This window comes from Cygnus atratus, chromosome 1 (genome assembly GCF_013377495.2).
Source record: "Cygnus atratus isolate AKBS03 ecotype Queensland, Australia chromosome 1, CAtr_DNAZoo_HiC_assembly, whole genome shotgun sequence".
NCBI classification, from domain to species: Eukaryota; Metazoa; Chordata; class Aves; order Anseriformes; family Anatidae; genus Cygnus; species Cygnus atratus.
The window spans coordinates 64,184,175-64,205,689 of NC_066362.1; the positions used below are offsets into that span (position 1 = coordinate 64,184,175).

Below are 21,515 nucleotides of genomic sequence, written 5' to 3' on the forward strand. Positions count from 1 at the left end.
GAACCTGGAAACATGACAGATGCTGACAAAGGTAAGACAGCTTTTAACTTTCTACAAAGCTGGTGAGAGGGAAGAAAGAAAAAGCCTATTTAAAAGAAAAAGTGCCCCTACCTCTTAATGTACGTTCTGAATTTCTGGCTTGGGCATTAACCTCTGTCAGAAGTAAGTGTGAGCACGTGGGTATGAGACCGTCACCAGCAACATCAGCTGTATTAGTACTAAATGTCCTCTGTTCATTCAGCATATCCCTCTTTTACTGTATTTATGTTCAGTTCCTGCTACCAGAGCTGCTATGCATGCTTGATGAAACGAACAGATACCTGGAGAGTGTTAAAACAAAATAAAAACCCTCCGCTAATTCCAGTGAACTCAAATATATTGGATTTAGGATGCTTGAACCTGTCTCCCTGCTCTGCCTGAGCACTTAACTTCTGCTCAGTTGGCCAGCCTGCCTGAAGCATATTCCCAGATCTTGAGCTAAAGAGACCCTCAAGGTGAAAGCTTAAAAGCCTCATCAAGCTTCTACATTTTTCATGTTTCCACCAGGTTCAGTCTTTTTCTCTCTCAGCCCAGGAAGCCTGTTGTCAACCCTGCTGCCCTTTCACCACAATAAAATGGGGTGCAATGTTAGCCAGTAGGTACACATTGGATATGAAGTGTTTTATTTATGAAACTCCTGAAAACAATGCAGACTTGTCCACAAAAACATGCAATTAAAATGTTAACACAACCACAGCATAGAATACTTCATTTTGATCAGCTTTATGGCAACTATAAATGCAAGAAAAGAGAAACATCTAGGTAAGCAACTTAAAGAGTGGCTAATAAGTGTTTAAGTTTGAATTTGGCCCATTTGGAAAGCTTCCTCCAAGTGATCTTGTATGTAGGGTCTTGATGTCTGGCCTCTAGATCACTTCAGAATTCAAGTCTGTTTCCTCAAGTCTGTAGCCCTTTTTCTGGTTGAACAGTTCTGCTTAAACTGCGTGTGGAACTTGTGCTTGGGAGCTATGCAAACTTTAATTTCAACCAACAGAACTTGCATCCTGGCATTACAATCTTGGCTTTCTCCAATATCAACAGGCCTGCTTCAAAAAAATATTATGCAGAAACAGGTTTAGGCAAGTGATATGAATCTTTTCTTTATTTTCTTTTCTTTTGGAGAGTGTCCAGTCTTTGATCTAATTCCTGTTGGAGCCACTGGAATAACATCTCCCAGTTACCCTGGCGTTTACCCTGACATGCTGAACTGCACTTGGACAATTTATTCCACTTCAGGAAATAAACTGAAGGCTGTAATTAAAGACTTTGTAACTGAGGATACAAGGGACTGCATTTGGGATTGTTTGAGTATTTATGATGGACCTCATCTCTCTTCAAGACTCCTGGGTAGGTTGAACTCATCCTTATTTGTTGCCTTACTTTTCTGATCCCTTTTGTTTAATGTGACTATGTTCCATCTGTTTGTAAGGTGAGAGAGGGAGGGGCCAACACTATCTGATTAGGTAGCTGAAGTAGAAGCCTATGTAGCACAGTCAAGTTGGTATCAGGCTTCCCAAGAGCAGGCCTGTCACCCAGGGCCTTAGGTGTAAGTGGCCTGGACTCGGTACCTGTTGGCTTCCAGTGTCACGGATATGTGGGATGGTACTACATCAGTTCCTTGTATAACACCTTTTTTCTTTAATTCTTTGTATCTTGATACTTATCCTACTCTCTGAAACAAAGCTTGAGCAGGTACTGCTGTGAGTACCAAAGCTGTCTTGTGCCATATGGGCATCAGGATTTTTGGATATAGAAGTGCTCACTGAAACAGCTTCATGCCTTTCTGGTTCTCCCACTGTCTCCTCCCTTTCTCTTCCCACGTACATAGATATTTAGGGAACAGGTTGCTGAAGTAATCTCACTAAAGTATGAGATGCACATTCATGTAGAGCATGGGAGCAATTTGGCTGTTGCACTAGGCTTCAGTTCTTCAGCTTGAGCAGGGAGTGATGTTTCATATAACCACTGGAGGCATGTCTCTTGAAAGACCCCAAGACCTCAGAGCCATCTTGGCATCACTAACCTCTTCCAGTACCAAATGGTTTGGATTAAAGATATGTCCCTGGAAATAATAAGTATAGGGACTGTAGTTGTTGCAAAGTACAATTTGACACTCAACTGCAGTACTTATTTTTTCTTTCCTCCAGCTAGCTTATGTGGCCGGAGAAAATCTTTTAGTGTGTTTTCTAGTAGCAGCTTCCTGACCCTTCACTTCAGAACTGATGAATCTGTAGGATACAGAGGCTTCAAAATTCTTCTTGAAGAGCTGTATCTGCAGCCAACACAAAGCGAGCTGGAAGACGGTAGCCAATGTAAGTAATGTTCTGGGTCTTTCCATGTCTGCTTCGCAAAGAAGTCCTGTTGCTAAAGTAGTACTGAGGGTTACAGACAGGCAAATGTGTAATGATTTTTTGCTAAAGGTACTTTGCCTAAAACAATTGCCCTAAGATGGTGTCAAGATATTCTTTTGTGTTCTCATGTATCCAAAACTGCAGTAAGTTAACTCAGTGCTCATGCCAAGCACTTTGTGTTAGGTGGTAGTCCTTGTATCTCCACAGTTCTCACCATTACTGAGCCAAATATAGAAATGTTCCTGAGGAATGGGTGTTTCCTTAAAAATGGGCAACCAAAAAACTAATTTAAAATAGATGTATATTGGGAAGAACTATTAGTCTCACCATGTATCTGATCTCTGATTAATTAATAACCACTATCTGGAACCTGACACTGTAAACAGGAAGCAGAAAGCCAAACAGTTTAATCCATCTGTGCTAATGTTTGCTTGAGAGCTTCACTGCTCTTACTAGAGGGCTATGCCTTTTCCTGGGGCAAAGAAAAAGGATAAAGGGAGCCTGTTATACATTTAAAAAAAAAAAAAAAAGTTTGGCTTCCATGGCATGATCCAGAGCCCCACTGTGAAAGAAGGGGAATAGGGGATGTTGTACCTCAGTCCTTAAAGCTCTGTATGGGCTTCTCCAAATCAGCTCTGCCAATGGCAAGTATTGAATGGTCATGTTCTGTTATATTTTTTTTCCCCCCAGACTCATCCTCTCTATTACCGACTTCTGAAGCAAGTAAATACTGCTCATTTCTGGTTTTCTTTCCTTTCTCATGCTAACACCTCTCGTGATCAGTGAAAGCTGGTGGTGGTAGGATTCAACTTATTTATGCACTGTTTAATTTGCTGTTACTGGAGTCAGTTGGGAACACTTTAGTGAACTAATTTTGGAAAATGGAGATTTACTGTACAAGAAACACTTCATAAATACCAGTTTTGACTAAAAAAAAAAAGTCAGGAAATACTTCTCACCTGCAAAATGTGACTTCCTGAAAAACCTGTGAAGAACTACTTACAACATGTTGGCCAGCCTGTACACATCCAAGGTATTAAGGTATCAAGTCCTTGCTCAACTGGTATTAGTTAGGGTCTTTATTTTTTGGCATAGCATATATGGATATCTTCTCTTTTGAAAAGCAAAGTGTTCCTAAGTCTCCAATATAAACACTTCAGTCCTACTGAAGGGCTATCGTGGAAGCTTTGGACATGGCTGTCCAGAACAAGTCTGGTGTTTGCTTGGTGTTGGAGCTCATTAATTCACCAGCAAGGAAATAATTCCAGACAAATGCTTTTTTCCAGTAGTGGATCCATTCCCTGTGCTGGGGCCTGCAACAAGTACAGAAGAACTGGGGGAGTCCTGTGAGAAGCCTAAGATATGTGAAAGCAGCGGGGCAGCCCTGCTGTCCTGGCCCTGGCTGGCCAGTCTGCAGTATGAAGGTCGTCACTTCTGTGGAGGCATTCTAATTGATGAAAAATGGGTCCTGACAGCTGCACACTGCAACTTCAGGTGGGCAACGTCCTCTCACCCAAGAATGCTGAAGGCTCGTTAGTGTGAAGAGCTGATCAATTTCTAAGCTCTCTTGTCACTCATGGCAAATACATACAGTCTTATTGTTTCCCACATGTCTACATACAACCTGAGCTGCTCTCCAGTGACTTATATCTCCCTGTTTTTCATGTTGCTAGCACAGACAGTGGTGGCAGTAGAGATAGAGTATTGGGCTTTGGTGTGTACTTTAGTAATATATATATTTATATATATATATATATATGTATATATATGTGCAGTCCTGGGAGAACTCGACATCTGCCCTCAAAACTGCTGACACCTGCATTACGTCTATGATCCCCACTATGTATTTACTAGCCCCAGTTAGGCTGAGGTGCCACGTGATACTGATGAACCTTCATCTTTGTTATATGTAGAAACCTGTGATGGTGGTGTTGGTCTTGAATGTTTCATCAAAGCATTTATACAGCCCAGATCTGTAACTTTGATATAAGTTCTGTCCCCGTTGGGATCTGATTCCTGAGAAGGTGAGCAACTGACTCACCTCTGGACTCTGTGTTAATCGTAACTGGGGCAAGGCTTTGTAGATGGAAGTCAAAGTTCTGTCAGTACAGCAGAGAAAGTAGTGGTACCTCAGCTGGGACTTCCAAAAGAATCCCTGTGATGTAAAGTTAAAAGTCTTGGAGCATGAGTGTTGCTGGCAGCAAACGTTACACGTGAACTTTGGACTCCTCCTGTTGAACTATGGAGTTTCTTAGACTGAAAATGCATTTGATTTTCTTTTTCATTGTTCAGTGCTCAGATGGACAAAGTCCTGGGAAAAATATACTCATTGCCAAATGTGAAGGGTAACAGCCCTGTGCTTGTGAAAGCTGTGCACGCTCACTATAACTTCAGTGGTTTTCCTTCCACAAATGACCTGGCACTCCTGGAGCTGCAGAAACCCATCAAGCCAGGTACTGCTTGGGCCCAGTACATTCAGCTGTGATGGGGTTAATAGTTATAGCAAGACTCTGACATGGGGCACAGTGTTGTGTGTGTGAGGGGGGATGGGAGGGCATTTGTCTTCTACAGTAAGGGATGCGAAGAGCAAAACGAGCAGCAAGCTTTTGGGGAGACTTGCTTCCTATCTGGCTGAAATACAGCATGAGAATTAAGAATGTTGAAGACAGCAGAAGCAGGCTTTGAAGCAGGCTCATCCAAGCAAAGTTGCCTGTGACTTTAAGGTGTAAGTGCAAGCTAGATGTGATTAGGTGATCTTTGCTATTCTCCTGTTCTACCTGTCTCCCAACCTGTCACAGCTGTACTGTGACCATTAAAATTAATGAGTCAAAAAGAAGCATGCATGTCCCAGGGGAGCTGTTCCACACGCCCTCCCCTTCCTTCCCCCTGTTTATATGCACAGCACTAATGATACTCACCTTTCTGCTGGTAACAAAGTAATGTACCTGAGATAGGGGCTGAAATTTGGAGAATAAGCTTATATTTTGCTTATGCCCTTTGCCTAAAATGCCTAGAAGATTCTTGTTAGAGGAATATTTTGTTGCACTATATAATTTAGATTTTATATGACCAAGTGCAATACTTGGATAGAGCAGAGAAGTTATCTTTCTGGCTGATATTATGTGTAGCTTGGGGCAGGACCTGGGGAAAGAAAAGGGGAGAGTGTTTAAGTAATGGGGGAATGTGATCTAGACAGAACTGGTACACAAAACCAGGGCATTGAATAAGGAGGCTAAATAAGCATGTGGATCTCTGTATGTCACGGTGACTGTACCCACACAGAAAATGCCACAGTCCCCAATCACTGCCTAGCTATGTGCACTGATCATGGGGCTTTGGCCCTCAGGGAGAGAGATCCTGGGGCAAACTGGCTTGAGGAAAGCATCTTCCCCAGGTCCCTGGTTCTGTGCTGTTTTGGAGGGTCTCCTCTCTCACCTTCCAGAAACTGCCTTCAGAAGATGTTCAGTTTGACTGTGCTGTGACCTCAGACAGTGGTGCTAGGAGAAACCCAGATGAGACTCATTAAAACAGTGCTCTCAGGCATTCAGCACGTACAGTGAGGGAACATATACATTATTAAAGCCCTGCCTCATCTGTTTTGCAGTCTCGTTGTGGTATATCTGGGAGGGGGGGGGGAGCAAAGCAGTGAGTTAAGAGGAGGCAAGAAAAGCAGGGGACTGACAGGGGTAAGAGCAAGGGAGCTGTTCCTGGCACTGATGGAGACCTTGCCTTCCAACCCAGGCGATTCTGCAGTGGTGGCTTGCTTAGCAGGCAGCGGGGAAGAAGTAAGCCCTGATGCAAGATGCTTAACAGCAGGATGGGGAGAGGCAGGAGCTCATGGTAAGTGTGCCTTGGTCTGGCGTGAGAGAGCACCTATGGCCTGCCAAGGGCAGTGACAGCTCAGACTGGGGGCAGTGCTAGGTATGATCTGCACCCCATCCCTTCCTCAAATGTTGCCTGCAGTGTGTGAAATGATTTCCAGATAGGAGTTGGACTGCCTTCTCTGTCAGAAAGCAGCCACTTCTGGAAAGGCAAAGCTAAGGTGGAGGCTCAGCAAAGGGGAATGAACTCATGGGAGATGAGATCACTCTCACGATGTCTTGATGCCTGGGGCTTCTGGCCTGTGATATCTCCCAGTGACAGCATCTCCTTTCTCCTTGGGGATAGCTTGGTGCCAGGGGAGGAGAAACTGCTTCCTCCATCTTCAAACTGAACAGGGCTGTGCCACCCCCCAAGTTCCAAATAGCAACTGACCTATCCACTAGGAGATGCAGGGCACATGTGAGTGAACACAGCCAAAACAGCCTGTCTGCATCCTGTCCCACTGGCCCTGAGCCACAGTCTAGCACAGATATCGGAAAGGAAGCAAGCTACCAGCTGGCTGGAGGTTAATCTGGGAAAGCTGGCGGGGTGATGGTGGGCTTGGAGGTGCTGCCAGAAGGTGTGCTCATCCATGCCCTGCTAGAGTATTTTGTCCCTGGTGGTGTGCTGGCTTTGCTATTAGGGGCTTGGGCCAACCTTTCTGGTCTGCTGGTGGCCTCTGTGGAAGACAAGGGAGAGGTATAGGGTCTGTAGGGTTTTATGTACTATGCATGCTTCCTAACAGTGACTGCCATCCTATTACAGCTCCTGGCTGATGAGCTTGATCCCCATGCCAGCCGCATGTCAACCAGCTTCAGGGGGCTAAGCTCCAAGCTGCACTGACGGCAAAAGCCAAGCTGGCTTGGGATGACTGTGGAGAGAGAGAGACATGTTCTTCTGAAACTTATTAGAGAAACTTAATAGCATACGTGACATTGGGTGACATATTCAAGTTGGGATCTGTCCCCAAAAGAGCTCTAAATGAATACCAGGAGTGGAGTTGGGGCAGTTGGTGCGGCATGACTCCTACCTAGGTAGTCAACCTGACACTGTTGCATTTTCCAGAGGAGGAACAGGGTTCCAGGCTGCAACAAGTGGATGTTTCTCTCCTCTCCTATGAGGCCTGTATGAGCTACTGGGGACAAAATATTGAAAAGACCAGCATCTGTGCAAGATCTGCTGAGGCAGCTTTTTGCATGGTATGTAACTGAAGGGGTGGGAGTGCTATGCTGTACTCAAATGAATCTGTTCAGGCCAGGGCGCAAAGCTATGCCCTCCCTAAACTTACTGGATTTGAATGCTTTTGATGCTGCTGATGGGTGGTGACTCTATGCTTTCTTTCTCTCCTTCCTCTCTTCCTTCTCTCAGGGGGACTCTGGATGGCCGCTTATCTGTGGGACCCATGGGCATTATAAGCTGGTCGGTATTGCAAGCTGGGCCAGTGACAACTGCCATCCAGAGTCACCAGCAGTCTACACCAAGGTTTCTGCCTACAGAAACTGGATTTCATCAGTCACAAACCAAAAAACTTGATTAACTTGAACAGGAGGCTTTCAGGTGTTCATTTGTTATTCCTCAATAAAGAGATTGTGGAGTATGTTGGGTAAATATTTGTGATTCAGGTCACCTTCCTGTAAACTTCTAGTTTGAAAGCTCCACCTTGAGCACTTAGTTTTAGAAATATTTTTACTGCAGCACAACTTGTGATGCCATAGCTCTGAGATGATAAATTTAGTTACAGAGGTGCGTAGGAAATGTATGCTTTTTCAGTGGTTAGGTGCATGCTTAACGTCAAGTCCTCTACACAACTGGTACTCATCTATCAAAACAAAATTGGTAACCCCTGCTCATCTCAGATCATCTCAGATAACCTGATTTACCAGAGGTAAGTCGTTTTTAAAATGCCATTGCCATAGCATGGATAGCTAAGATGAACTGCTTTAGCAACAGTGGTACTTTGCTTCCTTTTCAGCAATCTGGAATTTGGTATGATGGCTCATCTATTGTAAATATACTTTCAAGTTTTGAAGAGCTTCATCTATGACAAGCTCTTAGCTTTGTCTAATATTAGAAAGGTCATGCTAACACAACTCAATTTGTGAGGAGTTGGGGTGCTTTTTTTTTTTTTAATGGAAGGCTTTAACTATACTTTTGGATAAACACTAAATTCTTGAGGAGGGAAAAGGGGTGGCTGACTTATCTAATTCTTTAGCTGGTAGCTTAAAAACTAGACTTGGAAGTGAAGTGTATTTGTGAATAAAGCCTACAAGCATATATCACTGAATTACAAGCCAGGAAACTTCTATTGCCTACATCAATCTCTTCTGGTTTCAGCACTATTGTGCATGACATACAAATCTGTCCTTTAAACAGAGGATAGGATGCTCTGTTCTAGTCTCTGCTATATGTTAGTCTCCTTAAATATGAAAATATGAATGCAGGAGTGTTTGTGATGAAGCAACCTCATGGCTGGAACCTTGGCCACCATCTACTGCCAAAATGGCTAAAGAACTACAGCCTACTCTTATACCACATGCTATTCAAGTACAATAGTTTAATAAATTAAAAGTTGCACGTGACCTTTTGACTTACTAAATACTAGTCTCTGCTGCTTTAAAGAAGCCTTTCTCTCTTTAGTCCCTGTCCCATGCTACTTTTGGAAGAAAACCTCAAATATGCTAGCAGAAGTCAGAAAGCATCAGTCAATCTTTACAGAAATAATAGTTCCCCTGAACTAGTGGAGCTGTAAATTGCAGTATTTGTCAGGCTGTCATTGCTGATGACTGACTTGTGTTATAACTAACTTAAAAAAAATAAAATTGCTCTGCCACCATGACAGCAACCATGGTGTGGGTTTTGGCTCAAAGATGTGATTTCCCCACTGCATTTTCAGCTGTGCAACTTAGGGCTTGTAATTCAGTGCTGCATTGCAGACTGCAGAGCTTTTGTATTGTGAAAATGTGTGCAGCAGTGGGTGAACAACCTACTCACTGAAATCTTTACAGCTGCAAGGGTAGGATGCGTCAGTCACCCACTGTTCTTGGTGGCAGGCAAGTAGAGAGAAGGAAACCTGTTCCCAGGACTCCTGACCTGCCAGTAACTGACATACAAAATGAGGACGTGCTGCCTCGTCCCAGGTATGGTGCTGCTCAGCCCCTGGGAGCTGGGCAGAGCTGCAGCACGAGACCAATCTTTGGGGTGCACTCGTGGAGGCAGCAGGAACCAACCCCTCGTCTGCCCTGGGGGAATTCTGTAGCTTAAATTTCACTGGGAGGAAAGTGTTAGGAAAACTTAGGTAAAGCTGAAAAAAAAAAGCAATTAATGTTCATTTGATCTTATTTTTTTCTTTACTCATCTGTAAGTGGGCAGCCAGCTACTAAGGGGATAACTACTGACCTGGTAAGGGAAGTGTTATTTATATAAAATGTGGGCTTCTAGCGCGGAGCTAGAATTAAAATGAGCATGTAGGGCATCTGCTGTTTACACTGTCCCTCAAGATCTGCTGCTTGCTTTCCTTATGGACCATCTGTTTGATGCAGAGACATCTGGTAAGAGAAGAGGGAGTCTCCAGTCCACTGTGAGGTACAGCACTGCCTACAGTGAAGTTTTTCCTCCAGCTTTCGACAAGCAAGTCTGGCTCTCGTTCTGTAAATTTACTCATGGGTGGAAAAGAGAGCATCAGAACCAAGAATTACTTGTACTTGCACCTTTTTGAAAGAAGAGAGATACTAAAGAGAAAGGGATGGATGGGTAGGGAAAGTGGAGTTTCATAATTAGTGACAAGTATTTCCTGAAAGCATAAATCCTAGCAAGCTCTTTTCTCTAGTTCTACAGTGACTTCTTTCCATTTAAAGAGGGCAAAATAAGTATACTGTACCAGATGTAACTCTTGTGTGTTTTGACTATGCTGCCAGCACAGGTCTTCAAAATCAGAAAGCAAGCTCTCCTCCAATAGCCCATCAGTGCAATTCATGCCAACCTGGCTTACTCTGGGGTTTGTATCTCAAGGTTTAGAGGGAGAGGAAGGGCTCCTGCTTGGCACTGCACTCACAGCACTCAAGCATGTCTAGCTATTTTTCATGGCACAAGAAGTGGAACTATGAAATCTCAGATGGTCATCTTGTTAATTTTTTCAGTAGTCATGAACACAACATGGCCTGATGTTTCTAGAAATGTCCTAGCATTAGCAGTTATCGAACAAAGTTGATTCTCTTATCAAAAAGGCATATTCTGCTTAATTGCAACAGCAATGTTATCCTGCTTTCACAATCTTGCTTTGTGGATTTTATCTTCCCTTAAAAGCAGTTCATCATTAAACTGCAAGCTGCTGATTGAATGAACATTTTCTTTTCATTTTAGCATGTGCTGGTTTAAGATGAGGGGCATGAAGTTTTTTCAAAAGAAAAAAAAAATCAGTGTTTTGATTACTTTTCTCTCAGAATAGCTTGTCCTTAATGTTGGGGCTCAGATTTCTTCCTTTTAATGCTCCAAGTAGCATGCCTTATTTGTATACAGGCTGAAAGCCCTCTGGGAAGAATCTGTAACATTTGACATAGCTAAAACTTACAAACTCAAAAGCAGATCAGTGAGATCAGTATGTCCTTGAAGAAAAGTAGATGAGATGCTGCTTTTCCCTCCTCTGAACTGTATGGAAGCTGTTTTAGCATATACGTTTCCTTGCAAGAGCCAGTTCTTTGTGTATGTTTTCTTTGGATATACAGAGTGAATGCACCCACGCACAAATAAGGATCAGCTGCTATTTTTCTTCCTCAAGACGCACAGAGGATTCAGTCTATGCTTGCTGTACTCCTTGTTCTCCCTGTGTTTAGTAGCACCATTTATATAATTGCTAACTTTCTCATTAAAGTGCATGAGTACAAGCTGAAAGTTTGATATAAGACAGCCAACACTTTTAATTGCCTTTTGTTTGACTAGCTGTGGCATACCTCTTTGAATGCAGCTGACTGGTGAGAAAGTCTGGGAGAGAAATGATGCACTTCTTATTTATGCTTTTTCTTTGGCAAAATTGCTCCGTGAATTTTTATCGCCTAATGGTTTCTCTGACACACTTTAAAACTCTTTAGCTCTCACCAAGAGACTATTTTATGTGAGACTTGGCCCTGTAAACCATTTCTGTGATCTGGGAAGTTCTATCCTTCCTTTGCAGAGCAATCCATTTTGAAATTAGCTGGGCCTGCCTGCTCAAGAGGAACTTAAAGTTGCTTGGCTGCTATTCCTGAATGGACGCATTAAATGCCCTATTTCTGTAAAAAGCAGCAAAAATCTATTGCTGACTAGCAGATCCTGAAATTCATGTGTATCAAGGGGAGCATAAATAGTTTGATTTCTTTGAGAGATAATAGTGGTTTCTGGCTTAATAAATACTAACTTCTAACCAGTCTATTGAAAAGGATGATCGTATAAGGGGGAAATCTGCTGGGACTTCAGCAAAGCGGGTGGGATCTGGCTTCTCTTGTATTCAAAATACCTTTTGAAATTGGCTGTGAGTATTGATATGGCTAACTGACTTATCCTGTGTTTAGCTATGCTGACTCTTGTTGTACTCCCATGTGGTTTTAAAGCATGGTCTAAGGCTCCAGATCTCGTCTCTTCCTTGTCTGAGGTATCTGGTAGAAATGTCACCCTGTATCACCCCCACTGATGTACAAGAGAGTCTATGGTAATTTGTGAGATGTTTATACTGCTATCTCTGACTAACAAGGCTGAATTGTGCTAGATTTAAGTGCTTTGCATTTCCTCTTGGAAATCAGTGTGTTGTGGGTAGGTGTCTGCTCGCTACAACAAATCGTAGTGGACAGCTCCTGGCAAGTGATGTGCTGCCTCCCATTGCATTCAGATAAATGTTTCCAGCGTGGCCCCTAAGCTGTATATAACTCCTATTCGTGTATGAGATTTAGTACCCAAAGGGGGATGGGACTGATAGGACATCACAGGGTGCGGTGAATGATCTTAGAGATTAGAACTGAGGAGTGTGTGCTAAAAGGAGAGAACAGGAACTGAGCTGTGTATGCATGATGCCAGGAGCAAACCATGCTTTAAAATCATGTGTCCATGCTTACATTTGCAAACAGGAGCAGAAGAGGATGACGTGGAAGGCTCATTTTGGGGTGACAAAGCTCTAGCGATAGATTGGAGAGTAGAAATGGATCCTGAATGAAGACTTGCAGTTCATCAGTGAAGACAGTCAAGTACAGATGCCCCAGGGTCCCTAAACACTGCACCTTCCTCTCTCTTGCACTGATTATGGGGAGGAATCCTACTTAAGGGCAAGCACAGATGGTGTTGAAACCAGGCTTCATATCTGCATGACAAAGAGCTACCCCAAACACTAATGTCAGCAGTCAGCTCCAGGCTGTACAGAAAACTACATTAATGCTTTCCTGTGTCCTAGTGACCATGTGCTCCATCAGATGTGAAGGTGCCTTCCTGAGGAACTGGGAGTGCTTAGGAGGTGGCTGCCCAGGCCAGTCGGTGTTGAGCTCCTGGTGGCAGTGTGCAGGTCAGAAAAGGAGCTCACCTCGCTGTGGGCACAGCACGGGGGACACCTGGTAATACCTGGTAATGAAACCAGGTGTGAGGAGTCTATTCTCACTTTATGATCAGGAAAGGAAACCACTTAAACAGGGGTGAATTGAGTCAAATTCCTTTGCAGTTGTCCCCTTCCTCATCCCAGTAATTGATGAGAAAATACAGTTCCTGCAGAAGGTAACAGGGCTACCTTGCTTTATCACTCCCTGCTCTAGCTTGGCTGAAATTCATACATTTTATTTGCTCCAAAGTAAAAGCACAAAATTTAGCAAAAGCATATGTTGCAGCTCCCTGGAGATCTGTGCAGGGGTGACCTGAATGGAAATACCCACCCAGTCCTGCTGGAGAGGAGCCTGGGGACTGCTGGGTGCTTTGTTTGGCTACAGGAGCCTTTCGTAGTGGTGGGGCAGAAGAAAGGATGCACCTCGCTGGCTTGCAAGAGGTGAAGCAGAGCTGACTTTTAAAAAGATGCAACAGACTCAATTATACCATCTATTTCTGCTACTAGAAAACCATGATTTAGTTGCTTGAGGGTTTTTCGTGTCTGCCTCTGTTTTTATTAAGCTCATTTTTCTTTATCCTTGATCTGTGACAGCTGAAACAGCCTTCCTGGGAGAGAGATGAGGAGTGTGTGCATGCACGTGGCAAGGGGCTGGGTAATAACTGTAGGGCCAGCTTGTTCTGTGAAGGATGCTGTATAGTGTGGGTTCAACACGGCTTACCCCTGTCCTGCAGTTCCTGTACAAGGCTGTGGGTCGAAACAGCCCCCCATTTTTTTTAAAATTTTTCTCAGCTATTCCGTGCTGCTTGAGCAAAGGCAAGTGAGCTGCTGCAGGCTTCTGTAAAGCTGAGATTATTTCCCAGAGGTATGGACAACAGTGAGCTTCTCCTTATGGGTGGATGTCACATTGCTAATAGACACTGCGCAGGCCGTATGCAGCTACGTGGCTGTGCCTCTGGAGAACAGAGGGAAACCCTGCCCCTTCTCGCTGCCCTTTTCCAGCTGGTGAAACCCGCTCCTCACTTCTAGGTACTGCTAGGTGCTGAGAGGGAAAAGGGGCCTTTGGGGCTGCATGGGGCACTGTATGCATGGACATACGCTTTGACCTGAAGATAGTGCCAGGTCATTGTCAATGAGTGCTTGTCATTGAGCTGGTGCTTAGGCTTCTGTCTGGGTTTGGGTAGCCGCAGGTGGGTGCCCAGTGTATTATTTCTGGGGGAACCACACCTGATTTCGAAGATGCATGCACCAGTGTGTGTTTAAGAAATGTTCCGGCTCAGGTCGCTAGCGTTTATCCTTGGACTTCGCCCGGCTGGTTTCTCACTTGCCTCCTCTGCTGCCACCACGTGGACATGCCACTGTGTTCATCTGAAGTTTAGATTAAACTCCGAGAAGGATGTGCTCCATCCTTGGTTGTGTCACACCTCTAAACTGTGCCATACAACACACGTTTCTTCATTTGCTGTGAAATGCAGCTGGGAGGAACTTTTGACCCATTAAAATAACAAAGCAAGGAGAGGGGGAGAGAGAGACTCTTCATCGTTTTTCTATTGAAAGATTTCCAAAGGGTATGTATTTTTCATGCTCTAGGAAAGGTTTTTATCTGAGTAACTGAGTGTGCATAGCAAGTTGCAACTCTCAGGCAGCGGTTTCACAGACATCTCAATCAGGAGCCAGGCTCAAGCCTGAGCAAGACTTTTCTGAAGGGCCATTTATGAGACAATTATATGCAGAAGAAACTGTCACTGAGGGTTGATTGGCTTTTACGCACCATACATTCAGTTCTGAAAATTGCACTTGGGACTCTACAGCATTTATGCACTCCTGGAAATACTATTTTGTGAGCAGAACTCTTAAAACCACCACTGTGGACTTCTGGAGAAGAGGGACTAATGAACATGTCTCGTGCAGCTCATGCTGCTTTACTTCAGAAGAGTGTTGGTGCAGCAGTGCAACCTGTGTCCTATTCGTGTTGGGGCCAGAACCAAGTGAATAACAGCATTTGAACTCAGACACAGACAGGGATGGTCTAATTTTAGATCAAACTATAATTTATTTTCCTAATTTTTTCCATCAATAACACTCATCATTAAATTTATCATTTATAAGCTGTTGCTATGTAGCCAGGGTGAAAAACAACAACCCAAACCCCAGCAAATAAATGTAACTGCTAGAATCGGTGGGCAGGCCCAGGCTAAAATTACTTGTTTTAGTATTATATATAACGTGAACGAAACGCTTAGCAAGTCCTTACCTTGCCTAGCAATAGGCTAGCAGAAGGGTAGAGAACAGTGGAGAGATGTTGGAAGCAACAGGCAGCTTAGGGCAGGAGGGGAATCTTGCTGCCCTCCCCGTTCAGTCCAGGACACAGTTCAGGGGTAGTTGCTGGGAGGAAACTTTCTCCTCACTTTCTATCAGAGACCATCCTTGTAAATGGACAGAGGGGTCATATTTGATCACTTCACAACCTTGCTAGTGGGGCAGAAAACTAAATGAGGCAGGCTTTAATGCATCAAATGCAATTCTAGGTGTGGGGAAACCTGTGCTGAGTCCAGTTGTCCACGATGATAAGTCAGCTGTCAGCAAGGATTACAGCTGGATTCACTCCTTGATATTAGGAGTACAACCACATAGCAGGCTGTTCCGTGTGGCTAGAGTGCCTGAAGAATGACTAAAACTCATCTGGTTTTATCTATTATCATAGCTCTGATGAGCAAGTGTTTGGCCCTGAGGCTACGAAGTCCTGGTGCCAATATGAAAGAGAATTGATATTCAGCCTCAGAAAATCACAAAGGACTTTCTTTCCATTTTCTTTCTCTTTCCTCCCTCTACTGGCCAACAGAATAAATCATAAAGTTTTTCTTGGTCTTCCGAGACACCCTAATCTAGAATTCAGCAAAACTTCCAACTCTGACTCATCTTGAGGGTAGAATTAAAATCATCAAAAAATGGTGCATTGAAAGCCTACTAGAGGTTTACTTGCTGTTCTAGGGCTGTAGCTCTGGACTAGCATCTGGCACAGAAGTGCTCTAAAAAGGTTGATGTTCACTGCTGCCTTAGGCAGAAAATGCCCTGAGAATGAGCCCGGTTGGTCTGGCTGCCTGGGGTGAGGCTGACCATGATCACTGCAGAATCACGGAGGTGTGAAGGCATCTCTGGAGGTTTCCAGTCCAAGCTCTTGCTCAGAGTTGGATCACCTGGAACAGGTTGCCAAGGGGAGTGTCTAGTCAGGTTTTGAGTATCTCCAAGGATGGAGACTCCATGACTCCTCTGGTCAGCCTGTGCCAGTGTCCAACCACCCTCATAATAAAAATAATTTAAAAAAAGTTTTTCTTACTTTTAAGTGGAATTTCCTGTATTTCAGCCCATTTTTTTTCTTATTCCAATGCCAGAAGAGCCTGGCTATGTCTTCTTTACTCCCTCTTATCAGATATTTATACACCTGGATAAGAGCCTGTTGAGCCTTCTTTCTCCTAGTGTGTACTGGTGCGTAGGGTTGTTCCTCCTCAAGTACAGGATTTTGCACTTTGCCTTGCTGACCTTCATAAGGTTCCTGTCAGCCTGTTTCTCCAGCCTGATGAGGTCCTTCTGGATGGCAGCACAACCCTCTGGTATATCAACCACTCTTCCCAGGTTTGAATGCCTCCTCACTCACGTCATTAATGATGATGTTAAATAGTATCAGCTCCACTGGGAACACTGCTATGGATTGGCCTCCAGCTGGAGGGGAAAACAAACAAATAATCCTGCATCTGTTTTAGAAGCTGTGTGTTGTCCCATGTAGTGCTCAGATAGAGGAAAAAGAAAATGAGCTTGCTGTTGGTTTCTGTATGTGAGATGAGGTGCTTTAACAGAACCGTGCGATAGGGATGGAGCCTGCTGAGCGACAAACAGCTCCATGGCTTCCCATCTGAGAGGAAACTGGCTGAAGGATAAATCTTCCAACCCAGCTAGTGTGGGAGATATTGATGAGCTCTTTCACTAGCTGTTTTCCTCAGATCTTGAGATTTCATTATGCAATGCGTTCATGATAACAGTGCTTGGTTCTCTTGGAAACAAGCCGCAGCCTGTGCTAGATGTCTATCTCTGCAACCTGTATTATATCTGTTCCCTTGATAAAACGTATTTTGGACTAGGGAAGTCGCTGTTTGTGGGAATACAACCTGCGTCATTCTGTTCCTTCTAGAAGCTTTTGAGGATGCGAACAGCAAACGTTGCAAATATGCAGCACCGGAATTAAATGCTTTTACACCCCAGAGTCTGAGATTAAGTGTCGGTTTTCCCTTCTATATTGCCCACTGATTTATATTTTCTAAAAAGCAATTTCTGAGTATGAAATGAGATGATATAGCAACAAATACTTTTTAAATCTGCTTCTGCTGAAAGAAAACCTGTCCAGCTACATTAAAAGAAATATGACCCTCTTAAACCCGCTCATCCTCTCCCTCCCCCCGACAAAAGAAAGCTATATTCTGTTCTGCCTTAGACAATTTAGGAGCAGCCATCTCAAAAGTAGCTTTCGCTGTCTTAAAAGGAAGCATGCTTTTGACAAAGCCCCTAAAAAAATATAGGACCCTTGTAAAAAGCATGTGTAATAAAAGATATTGTCTAAAAAATAACTGATGAAATAATGGGAGATATACTGTACTAAAGCTAAATTTTGCTGTCATTTTGATTACTGGAGCCTCTATGCATAGGTTTTTCTCTCTCTTTCCTGGTCTTTATGGGAGTTATTTGGAACAGGTGTGGTTTAGATTTAGTGCACTCTTTAGACCTGTGGTGAGAGAAGCCATCTTTAACCATCTCTTTCACCCTCAGGAGAGCTCTTTGTCTTTCTTCCCAGCTTATTCTAAGTTTTTAATTTGTGGAAAACTAGATGTTTTCACAGCATTGTTTCTGTGAGGCTTAGAAATATCCTGCGTGTTGGGATAAGATGTGTTTTTCACAAGAATTCTTAAAATCTTCTGTATAGCAGATTCACTCTCTTACTGAAAATGGTTTTGAAAACACACCTTGCAACATCTTTGGCAGTGTTTTATATGGTTGTTTTAACACAGCATTTAGAAGTCTCCACCTCTTCCTTCCCCCCAGGGGCAGTTTGTCAAAGAATAGCCCTTCCTCCATAGATCACAAAGAATCCCATATTCTAAGGAGAAATATTCCCTCCAGGCAACACAATTGTTTGGGATCTCCATAATTTTCACCATCACAATACTTACTAGTCTGAGTATTTTTTAAAATTTCTTCAGAGGTTTTGGGAGATACAGTTCAATCATCACCTTGCCAAAATAACAATGAGATAGTTCTAGCCTGGAATTACTGCGATGACATGGTGCCAGTAGGATGCTTACTCACAGGAATATAATGTGAACGGGCATAAGCAGCAGTAACAAACCTGTTGGCTTTTTTTGTCTTGGGTCATGCAATGCAAATGACCTCTAAAACACTGCTATTCTTCATTGCCTGCTTCTTATGGCTACAAAAAGTTGAATTGCTTGGACATGTCTGCAGAAAGAGGAATAAAAAGGATGTTGCAATGTATTGGTGTCCATTGGATAATGTGGTGAAAAATGTCTCAACGCTACCCAGAGCTTTTGGGTTAGTTTATATCCAAGCACCTCATCCATCAGGGCTAGCTTGGAAGTTATGGGCCACCCTGTTAAAATTTGGAGCAGTAATACCTGGAGGACTAAACGAAAGCCACGTCCACACAGTCTATCTATTTCATACCCAAATAAGAGATCTGGAAAAATAGTGCTTTCCAGTCATAGGGCTGGTGTGTTTCCATTACACTGTTTTCCCAAGAGACCCAAAGATGTAACTAACTGTACTGGAATAGCGACTTCGGTGTTTTGTGGGAATACCCAGGTGCTTTGCTGGGAAGAGTGATGGAAACCTCCCTGTTACATATTTTTTCCAGAAAGTATGTGTGCAGACATGGGAAATAGCCTCCCACGTGTGGGATTTTGGAAGCCATTCCCATCAATTGAACAATAAACACTTTCTTCTCCCTTCTGTTTTTAGAGGTGCAACTCTTCCAGTCCAGCAAACATCAATCAGTTTGGCACAAGTGCTTTGTGACTGTTCAAGGTAAAAATAACAAAGAACGACCCCACCCTTGTAGTCTTTTGTTTGATAAGTGATTCCCTGTGACAGGTTAATGCTTTCAGTCACCGTGAAAATGTCATCAGTGAACAAACATCCATAAACTTGCTTGATAGTTCCTTGGATTTAGATACTTTCAGATGGTTCCTTTTCTTAAAAAGATAGAACATCTCTTTCTTTAGAAAACTTCCTATAAATAGTTTCCCAAACCTTCTGGGAGTACACCATAGTCACAACCTCAGGGCTGTAGCATGCATTTCTGTGAGAGCTGCAGTTAGCACGTCAAAGTAGCAAAAAGAGTGCTGGGTTGTAAAATACCTTGCATCTCAAATTGTAAAGTGCTGTTAAATTGCTTTACAATATCAGCTTTAACTTCATTACTGGCAGCAAAGTAGTGAAGAAGGTGTCTGAGGACTTGTTTAAATTTCTTTTTTTTAATCCTAATGGAACCATAATTTACAGACATGCAAAAATGGGGCCTGCCTAAGTAGTAGCAACTTAGTTTTCCATCTTCTCATTTAGCTGAAGACCTAATTTCAGGCATACTTACACAGAGTTGCTAGCACCGCTGTGATGTTCTGAGAACTGCCCAGCCGCATCTGAAGCAGTAATTCTGTTTCTCTTCAAATTTATTCCTGCCGTCAAGGGACGGAGCATGTGCCTCTCACTGTGAGAGCCCTGCTCCTGCCTGGCATTTTTCAAGACCTTAGCTTGTTTTTGGTTTCTTGGAAAAGAACACTTGCCCCACCAGCAATATCAGGTTTGTAATACATTTTCTTCACAGCAACGCATTTAACCTTTCTGAGAACCATTGCTATCTATAATAAATATATGGCGCTTTTCAAATATACCGTAAAAATCACCCTATAAAACATGATTTATTAACCACGTGTAGAAGCCCAATAGTTTACAACAGCCTTTTACTCTCTAGTTATCCAGAACTCTTCACATCTGGGCAAGAATTGCACTAGGATGTGTACAACAAATTTAGAGACCTGTATTTACTAACATACATTATGAAAGGCTCCATTGACATCTCACTGCCAAGATTCAGATGATTTGGAAGAGACCTTTACTTTGGCTCTGGCTTCTCTATATCTTCCAGCCAGGTAGGTGCAGACAGCAGCAAGGCCGGCCCTGAGCCTTCTCAGCTGCACAGACATACCTTGATCAGCTTCTCCTTGTGTGATAGATGCTCCAGCACCCTGACTGCCCTGGGACCCCTGCCTTGGACCTGCCCTGGTATGTCTTTGTTTTTTTTTCTTGCAACAGAGAAACCAAAACTGGATGCAGTACCTGCGATGTGGTCACATGTATCATATGGAGGGAAGTGGTCTCCTCTGGGACCACTGGCAATGCTCTTTGTAATGCAGCCTTCTTTGCACCCTTTTGGCATATATGCTGCAAGGGTGCATTGCTGCCTCATGGTCAGCTAGTCCACCAGAACCCCTAGGAGCCTCTACCTTTTCTACAGAGCCACTTCCCAGCCAGTTGGCCCCAGCCTGTACTGGTGCACAGGGTTGTCCCTGTCCACATGCAGGACCTGCATTTGCTTCTGTTCAACAACTCCATGTGGTTCCTGCTGGCCCATGTCTCCAGCCTGTGCAGCTCCCTCCTGCTGGGACTGTGCTGCCAGTAGTAGCACTGGCAAAGAAACAGCATTGACCACATGCTTCGCCCACAGAGCCAGTCACCTTATCACTGAACAATCACATTGGGTAGACACGGTCAGGCTTTGGTAAGTCTGGTAGTCACCTGAAGGTAATCACCGCATCCTTCAAGTGCTGGGATTTGCTTCCTAACCTTCCCAGGTTTGCTTCCTAACCTCCCTGGACTCCAAGACATTTGGTGGTGTGTCCTCATTGACATTTTTGATAGAGTGGCCTCATAAAGGTATTGGCCACCTCCATCCATGTCCTTGGAAGCTGATCCTCCTTTACTCTTGCCTATTTGCTGCCTCCATTTTTAGTTGTTTTCTATTTAAATTACTTTTGTCTTTTTTCACATTTTTTTTCCTCTTCCATCTTCACAATTTTCCTTTTTAATTTCTGTCATTCTCGTTCTCTCTTTTTTGTTTCTATTTTCATTGTCCTTCCCTGAGGTGGAAGATGACATCCAACCATTCAAAAAAGAAATTCCACAGAGAAGTCAGATTTTAAGCTTTTGTACTTTTTCCTCACACCAGGCACTACATTCAGATAGTTGCTCTTATTCTTAAACATGATTCCTCCTCTTCTCTGAGGATCTATAAGATGAAAAGATGCTTAAGCAAACAGGCATCCACCTGAGTACCACTAACCTGGGCTTATCTCTCCACATCATGCTTCTTTTTTAATGGAAACCTGCTGGCTGCCCCAGGAGTTACTGTCCAAACAAGCACAGAACAGCCCTTTAGAGAGGTGATTTATCCATTTTTTTTTACATATAAATTCATTACTGCATCATACTTCTAAGAAAAGAGTTTTTCTTATGCTCTTCTTGTCTGCAAAGCACTCTTCACATAGATAATTTTTAAACTTCAATTGCAAAAAAAAAAATAAAAAAAATATAGTAACTCTGAAACCTAAGAAATGAAATGAAATTATCTTGATTTGGTAATGTTAAGGGAC

The 21,515-nt window shown here is 43.3% G+C and overlaps 1 protein-coding gene across 1 annotated transcript; it reads left to right on the plus strand.

Moving 5' to 3' along the window:
- Nucleotide 1: 1 nt before the first annotated feature.
- Nucleotides 2-21,263, plus strand: LOC118250126 (chymotrypsin-like protease CTRL-1). Its single transcript, XM_035550868.2, has 9 exons — nt 2-31; nt 1,162-1,386; nt 2,187-2,351; nt 3,677-3,884; nt 4,683-4,843; nt 6,132-6,230; nt 7,317-7,450; nt 18,826-18,891; nt 20,012-21,263. The coding sequence occupies exons 1-8, from the start codon at nt 13-15 to the stop codon at nt 18,880-18,882; spliced, it is 1,068 nt and encodes a 355-aa protein (XP_035406761.1). The 5' UTR covers nt 2-12; the 3' UTR covers nt 18,883-18,891; nt 20,012-21,263.
- The last annotated feature ends 252 nt before the right edge of the window (nt 21,264-21,515 follow it).

Bases quoted from the DNA above. Each gene is read 5' to 3' on its own strand.
- LOC118250126 (XM_035550868.2), top strand. The intron at 2,352-3,676 runs GTAAGTAATGTT...GCTTTTTTCCAG, and splicing joins GCTGGAAGACGGTAGCCAAT to TAGTGGATCCATTCCCTGTG. The intron at 6,231-7,316 runs GTAAGTGTGCCT...TGCATTTTCCAG, and splicing joins GGGAGAGGCAGGAGCTCATG to AGGAGGAACAGGGTTCCAGG.